The sequence below is a fragment of the Haliotis rubra genome, unplaced genomic scaffold (genome assembly GCF_003918875.1).
Source record: "Haliotis rubra isolate DU_JTF1 unplaced genomic scaffold, ASM391887v1 Scf780, whole genome shotgun sequence".
Classification (NCBI taxonomy): domain Eukaryota; kingdom Metazoa; phylum Mollusca; class Gastropoda; order Lepetellida; family Haliotidae; genus Haliotis; species Haliotis rubra.
In genome coordinates, this window is record NW_025767502.1 from 123334 (window position 1) to 132205 (window position 8872).

Below are 8872 nucleotides of genomic sequence, written 5' to 3' on the forward strand. Positions count from 1 at the left end.
CCTGAACCTTGTCAATCAGAATAAACAAGGCGTGACGAGGCTATATATAACGTATGTAGAATCTGTCTGTGGTCTTGAATAACACGCGGCCTGTCTTTAGAATCCCACACCAAATATGCGCAGTGAAATCGAACATATTTGTATCTTTTTGCTTCAGAACATTGTTCACTTCACGGCTGTCCCTATTCTTAACCATGACGTTGCAATATTCTTGTACAAATGTGTTACACCGACTCGCTCGATTGTGTTCCAATGACGACAGTGGTCAGACTGGCCTGACATTTGTAAGGCTTCAGTGCAGTGTTTGTTTACATCACAGAAATATACAAATTCATTTCATGGGGGACTTTAGGGGACGCTTACGGTGAAATGCTCGCTCTTATTTTTCACAAAGAATAGGAAAGTCACCATTATGGTTTCTCTACGATTGATTTTAGCTATCCTAAGTTGGTCATGAGCAACTTAGACTTTGAATCTTAACTTTACGATTGACTTAGGTAAGATTGGTTAGTGGAACGGTATGCCGATCGTAACGTCACGCTAAGATTGGGATTTTAGGGGTTTACGATTGGCATAGGGCTAAGATCGATTAGTGGAACGGCACCCAGTTCGCTTTACCACCATGTATAGTGTAATAAAACACTCTTTCGCCCTGAACTATTATAGTTAAAGTACGAGGACGCTTGCGTCCGAGTGCTTTAACGTTATAATAGTTCGGGGCAAAAGTGTGCTTTATTACACTATACATGGTGGTAGAGCGAACTGTACTTCTTTTCTAAGATGCCAAATTTAATACTTTCTAAGGATAATTACGAATAATTTAAGGCAGAAAACAAACGACGGTGTCGGTGACCTAAATTAAGAATCCTCGCACAGGGCTAACTGGCGCGCTATTCTATTGATGTCTGCCCCCATACGTTAAGACGAACGTAGCCAGAAAAAAACAAATGATAACAGTTTGATGACGGTTTACATTCGGATTAAATATCTTCTCTGAATTATTTTAATTACATCTGTCATTAACGTAAACCATATGGGGCAATATGAACGTCGCATTTCTACTACCAACGTAAGTTTAGATCAGTACATTCAGATAAAGCTGAGTAGTCAAGCGACATTCCACGATTGCATTGTGGGAATGTAAACATTGCGAACGTTACCGTGTCGCTGAAAACTTGTGAGTCGAATTGACACATTGTAACCGTCGTAAAACATAAACGTAATGTTTCCACCAGTGATGTTAGCTGGATGAAGCAACTGCAAACTAAGAAACGGGATGCAACGGAGTAGTTTACTGTAGGAGGCCGTACGAGGCGATGACAACTGACATGCATCGTGACGTCGCTTACATTGTGACGTAATTTAAAATGGTTCGATTACGAGGGGGCACACTAGAATGGCGCAGTGACGGGATAACGTCATTCAATTGTTACGTCATAAAAAAACTATACCTTTATTGTCTGATAATGTATTTTTTTTACGATTGTTCTAACCGCTAGGCATCTTAGAAATACTCATAAGAGCTTGCAACTTTGGTTTACGCCGTATGATGAAAGCAATTTCCAGAGTTTATCTGTATTTACAAAACCAAAAGCTTTTATAATACCTTCTTCTACACAGATTTTTCTCGATGATAGCATACAATGTGAAGATTTGGTAAACAACTGAATAGCCCATCCGAAAACCAGCGAGTTTCAGAAGCTTTATCCATAACATTTGCCCATTTTGTTAGTCTTTCATTTAATTGCTATAATACTATAATTGCTCTACTCCTCATTTGTGGGAAACAACCATTTAAAATATTTTATTGAACATTGCTACTCAAAAGGGCATTATTTTAGATTCACTTGTTTTAACCATTTCTATAAGGACGTTATCATACCTGGAGATGTACCATTTTTCATATGTTGTATCACATGGATTCAAATCACTGTTTGGACACTGTTACGCAGTGGAAAATTAAACTAAAACTACATAAATATTGACTTACCTTTCAATCAAGTAAATGTGAAATCCCCTTATAATCAACTAAACGTGAAATCCCCATATAATCAACTAAACGTGAAATCCCCTTATAATCAACTAACCGTGAAATCCCCTTTTTAACTTAAACTTAAGTTTAAACTTAATATGAGGAAACTGCCCGTCTAGCAACTGTCAAAATGTTAATGGATAATTCTCTCGACTATGTGTATTTCTATTTAATCTATACTTTTCTTGCTAGTTCAACATCTATCACGTGGAGAGAGTTACCCATTAACAACCGTCACTAGCGCCTAAAACTGAAAGTTTTAACATCTGTATCATACGCGGTCGACCTTTGCACAGAATCTCGTGCAGCTAATGTCCTTGCCGCGCGTGTATTTGTGCTATCAAGTACTGTGTCCGAGAACATCAGTTCTTCACGGACCCTTCAGAACAGACACTAATTAAAAAAAAATGAAAATGTGAAAATATACTTTCACGAACGTATATTGCTTTCATATGTTGAAATAACCAAGTGGCTTGTTCTTTAATGCTTTATTCTTGTCTTCTTATTTCTTGATACAAGATCAGTTAAATGCAGATTGACTGAAAGAGATGAAAATCTCTCTTACTTTTAACATATGAAAATTCAATGTTAACCAGCTTCACTTAAATGGAACTCCACAGCATATCATATGAACATAAAGGTTAAGTATGGTAAGGTGAGCTAACATGGTGACATACTCAACACATGGGGAAAACAAGTGACTGTGCTCAGAATGGATATCACAGAACTACTGTAACCTTAACATATTAAATATATATATATATATAAAGCATTATTGCATTTAATGTAACCACTTTATGTCTGAGTCAAAAGGATAAGTGGCTTACCATTGTTTTAGACCTCTAGCTTGTGAACTTGGTGACTTGAGCATGTGCATGCTGAGAGCACATGGCATGATATACCTGACCCAAGGCATTTACCTCCCCTTAACAGGTATGGAAGGGTAACTTATAGACTGGTGTATCAAAAACATAGAATCTTAAATGAAATATGAATTTAAATTAGGAACTTAAGTGAAAAAGGGAATGATACAAATTTGGAACTTAAGGAAACGAAAAATGATTCTCTCATTTTGAGTAATTAGTTGACTTTGGCCACAACACACCGGCCTCCTAATTGTAGAACAATAGTGAAACAATTACTAAATGGGTATCTTGGGGGCAAAACGCACATTTCTTATGAATCAAAGTAAAATAACTTAGAATATCATCCAAACCAACGTTCCACATTGAATTAAAATAAAACAATTTTTTAGTCAGTTACAGTTAATGTTCATTTATCCCTTTAATACTGTTGTTGTATTTCTCTGCTGTCCATATTACACGGAACACATTCAATCACTATTCTTCAGAATAACACACAGTTTATCAATAGGTCTCGTGAGTTCAGAAGTAGCAGTTTTAACTTTCACAGTTCGCACTAAGTCTCTTCTGTCTCTGAAAACGTCAGTGACACGACCAAGTGCCCATGCATTACGTGGTGAACTGTCCATGACAAGCACAATATTTCCAACTTGAATGTTTTTCTTGCTAGTGTTCCATTTTTCTCTTTCCTGCGATAAGGGAAGGTATTCTTTGCTCCATCTTTTCCAGAATATATCTGCTAGATATTGTACTTGTTTCCATCTGCGCTGGCTGTACACATCATCTTTAGAAAATGTGCCAATGGGCATCGTCTCACCAGACCTCAGATACAGAAGATGATTCGGCGTTATGGGTGTCAGATCATTAGGACTGCATGGCACATCTGTAATTGGCCTTCCATTTACTATGGCTTCAACTTCACAAAAAAGTGTATTTAGAGATTCATCATCTAACTTTATGACCTGCTCATGCATCAGTGAGTACATGATTTTGCGTACAGTTCGTATCATTCTTTCCCAGATGCCACCATAGTGTGAAGCTGCTGGAGGGTTGAAATGCCATTCAATACCTTCGTTTACCAATGCTGAAGCTAACTTTGATTGATTGAAGCTAGCGAGTGCTTCACGAAGCTCCCGTTCACTACCAACTAGATTGGTACCATTGTCAGATCGAATACTCTTGGGTGGACCACGCCTGGCAATAAACCTCCTGATGGCATTTATGCATGAATCAGTATCCAAAGTGCTTGCTACTTCCAGATGAATAGCCCGAATAGCCATACAGGTGAAAAGCACACCATACCTTTTGACACGGCTTCTACCACGCTTGACTTGAAATTGGCCAAAGTAGTCAATACCAACATTGGTGAAAGGGGGCATGTCAGGCTTTAACCGGCTCTCTGGAAGATCTGCCATTTTCTGTTGACCAGCAGGGGCTTGATACTTACGACAAATGACACATTTTGCAAGCTAACTATAAGGTTAGACAGATGACAGTTCTTTGGCAAAACTATTGGGTGCTTTGATTCATAGTTGATCTTGGATTGCCCAAGGCGTCCTCCCACTCGGATAACATCATTTTCGAGAAATGGATCAAGCTTATATAAGGCACTGGTCTTTCTTACTGTCTTACCTGAGAGTGAGAAATTCTTTACTCTCAAGATTTCAAGATCCTTTGAGAAGTGTTGACACTGGCAGTTTTGAATCAGTAATTTTTCAGCACTCTGAAGCACATCAGTAGACATCTGATAATTGTCAAAGTCATCTTTGTGTTCATCGTTATTACGCGAATTCTTCTGTCGAAGTTTTCTCACAACTAGAATTAACCATCCAACTGCTCTTTTCAACTTTTTCCAGCTAGAATAGTGGTCCACAAGTCTGTTGAAAACACCATTGTCTGGATGTAAAGTAGCATAGTTTACAGACTGCTTTACTTCAGGGTCCTTTTCCATGGAAGTACTCGGCAATATTTCTGACTGAGGCCAATCAGCTTCAGGGTGCCAAAGAAAACTTGGTCCATTAAACCAACAGTTCATCTGCCTTTGATTGCCAAGATTTATACCCCTTGAAGCATAGTCTGCAGGATTTGACTTTGTGTCAACGAATCTCCACTGATGTACAGCTGTAGCTTCACGTATTACAGCAATGCGGTTAGCCACAAATGTTTTGAAACGTGAAGTTGTGTTTGAGATGTATCTTAAGACAGACATACTGTCTGTCCAAAATATGGTGTCATTTATGTGATACTGAAGCTCCTGAGTGATCATGCCAGACAGTCGTACAGCAAGGGCAGCTGCCGTGAGTTCCATTCTAGGAATGGTTATCTTCTTCAGTGGGGCAACTCTAGACTTGGCCATAACCAAGACACAATGAACCATGTTAACTTCATTCAAGAGGCGGAGATAAGCCACAACTCCATATCCAATTTCACTGGCGTCAGAGAAAAGATGTATCTGGCATGATACCACCTTGCCAAAGTCCTTAGGCTTGTAAGAACGTGGAATATGGATTTCCTCTAATCTAGGTAAGTTCTGTTGCCATAGTTGCTACTTGTCTCGTGAAGCATCATCTATTTCTTGATCCCATGCATATTGTTTCATCTGAAGGCATTGCAACAACTGTTTTGCATGGAGCACAAATGGAGCTATGAAACCTAAAGGATCATATATGCTGCTAACTATGGAAAGGATACCTCTCTTTGTGTTTGGTTTATGTTTACTTTGAATTTGAAATCCAAGGGTGTCAGACTCTACAAACCAAAACACGCCCAAAGCTCTTTCACTTGGGAGGTCTCCACAGTCAAGGTTCAACTGTTTCACATCTTTAGCTCTTTCTTCTGATGGAATAGATTTCATCACATCATGACTATTACTTATCCACTTGGTAAGTCTAAATCCATATTTGTGACATAAGTCTGTTACTTCTTTGACAACACGTACAGCCTGTGTTTCATCTTGAACAGTAGCAAGATAATCATCCACGTAAAAGTTCTCCTTTATCATATTTGTAATGTCAGGGTCATATTCATCTTTATGATCCTTAGCTGCTTGTTGCAGTGCAAAGGTAGCACAGCTTGAGGATGACACAGCTCCAAAAAGGTGGACAAGCATCCTGTACATTTGTGGTTCCTGTGTATAATCACCATCTGGCCACCAGTAAAATCTCAAAAAGTCACAGTCCTCTCTTGGCACTCTCACTTGATAATACATAGCTTGTATATCTCCCATCACAGCAATGTTTTCTTGACGAAATCTTAGCAGCATCCCAAGTAGGTTGTTGGTGAGGTTCGGACCTTGTAGTAACATGCTGTTTAGAGAAACACCCTGGTAACCAACTGTGCAATCAAAGACCACTCTAATCTTCTCAGGTTTACGTGGGTGATACACTCCATGGTGAGGGATGTACCATACCTTCCCTTGGGTACCTTGAATTTCACTGACCGGTACTTTCTCAGCATATCCTTTATCAAGTATGTCTTTCATGAATACCTTATAGTCTTCATGGAATTTCTTATGCTTGGATAATTTCTTCTTTAGACCATTTAGTCTATGCAATGCCTGTACTGAATTGTCAGGCATTACAACATTCTCTCTTCTGAAGGGCAGCTTGATTTCATAATGACCTTCTTGCTTGTGAATGGACTTTGATACAGCAATGATGAACTCTTTATCTTCTTGTGACATTTCATTTTTGTCATCAATGTTCCTTTCTGGAAAATCAAAGTTCATACTTTCTTTCACCATTTTGTCAAGTCTACTTATTTCTTCAGCATTCTTGAAGGCAATTTCCGTTTTCATGGATGGGAAACGATTTCCTTCTTCCAGCTTTTGAGCTCGCATGACATTCCATAGAACCCAACCCAACTGAGTTCTAGTAGCATGAGGACTACCTTGTGGACCCGTTCGAATCTCAAGTGGAGAATAGGCATCTGGTACATTGGATCCAATCAAAAGCTCAACTTTGGCATCAATTTCTGGTACTCTGATGTCAGCTAGATGAGGCCAATGTGATGCATCAAAGGACGTGGGTATGTGCTTGTTAGATACAGGTATCTGCTCCCTTGAGTACACTGTCGGTAAAGGTATGACATTCTTCAACCCAAGATCGTATACTTGAAGACCATTTACTGCTTGAACTATTGATGTATGTGGATGTCCCATAGTGTCAATGGTAATTTCCATCTTCTTCCCACTACATCCAAGCCTGTTCATAAGATCTTCTGAGCAGAAAGACACAGTGCTTCCTGGATCCAAGAAAGCATATGTTGTTCCAACAGTAAGGCCATTTCTACATCCTACCTTAACGGGTATGATAGCAAGAGTACTTTCATAGTTACCGGCCTCCTTAGAGGTACCTGGAATGTTAGCTAATTCAGAACAGGCACTGATAACCTTCACCTCTGTGTTCCGGTCAACATGAAGAATGGACTGATGGTTCCCACCGCAATGTGAACAAACAACCTTCTGGACACAACCCTTACTCATGTGCCCTCTATTTAAGCATCTGAAGCAGAGGCCTTTTGATCGCAGAAACGACAATCTTTCCATGTGAGGCTTTGAAATAATCCTTTTACATTGACCAACTGAATGAGTTAGATCATCACAGTAAATACATGGTCCTTGCTCATTCTGTGTTCTGACAGGTGTTGCAACATTCGCAACAGAAGGTGGTTTCAGAAGATTCCTAGAGGGCTTGCTTGGTCCTAGCACATCAGTACTGAACGAAGGCTTTATTGATGTAGCTGCAGGTTTTCTTACAGGTGGTTTACTCTTATCTTCTGCCTTTAATGCATCCTTACCAAACATGGGATCTGTAGCTTTCTTAGCTTCACGCTTGACGAAGCTAACAAGGTCGTGGAAATCAACCAATCTTCCAGAATCTCTTACATGCAAGACATTATTTCTCCACCTTTCATGATAGAAATACGGCAATTTCATAACCAGTTTCCTCAGATTATCAGGATATTCAAGGATTTTGACAGCGGTGATAGTACTCACAGCATTCAAACATTCTTGTAAGAAGATAGCATACTCGTCAAGAGATTTTGGATTGTCTGTTCTAATGTGAGGCCAACTAAGAGCACGTTTAACTAGAGCAGAAGCTACAACCTCCTCATTGCCATATCGGTCTTCCAACTCCAACCAAGCTGCCCTATAACCTCTTCTTGCATCCAAATAACTACATCCCTTAACTATTTTGAGAGCCTCTCCTGTAGTAAATTGTTCCAAGTAACTCATCTTCTCATCAACTGAATCAGAATTCTCTACTATTTTTATCTGGAATTGTCTCTTGAATCTTTGATATTCAAGTGGATCTCCAGCAAACCTCTGAATGTCAGGTGGAGGTTTACGTAACTGCTGCACCACAGAATATATTACACCAATGTCACCATGAGTAGCATCGACTTGACCATCAGTACAGATGTTCACTGGCTTATAAACAATTTGCGTCTTGTCAATAGGCTGATTAATATCCTTGGATTCTCCTGAGGTCGCTCCAACAGGCTGTTCCTTTTCAGTTGAAATGCGAGGTATGTTAATGTCAGTGTGCTGTTGCGATTGCTGTTCGTCAGACCCATGACATTCAAATTGATCATAGTTATGGTCCTGAAGAATTCTACACCTAGCATCGGATATTTCCATTTGAGTCTTAAGTTCCAGTTCCTCTTCTTTCATTTCTACTTTCAACTGGGCAATTTCAAGTTTCTGCTTCTCAATGTTAAGCTCCTGCTTCTCCATGTTAATCTGCTGCTCTCTTTAAGTGCGTTTACTTTGGCTTGTAACTCAGCCTTTATCTGCATTTCCCGTATCTGGGCAGAAGATATACTTGATCGTGTTGAACGTGTGCCTTGAGAACAAACAGACCTCTTCTTTGATGAAATAACACTTGTCCTGGTACCATCATCAATATCCCGTTGTATTGAGCCATACAGCATGAAGAAATGCTCAAATGTGGACTTCAAAGCTGTTAATGTAATA

The 8872-nt window shown here is 39.4% G+C and overlaps 1 protein-coding gene across 1 annotated transcript; it reads right to left on the reverse strand.

Annotated features, from left to right (window-relative positions):
* Window positions 1–5440: 5440 nt before the first annotated feature.
* On the reverse strand, window positions 5441–8632 carry LOC124260894. The gene has a single exon (XM_046695217.1). The coding sequence runs from the start codon at window positions 8630–8632 to the stop codon at window positions 5441–5443; it is 3192 nt and encodes a 1063-aa protein (XP_046551173.1).
* Between the last annotated feature and the right edge of the window lie 240 nt (window positions 8633–8872).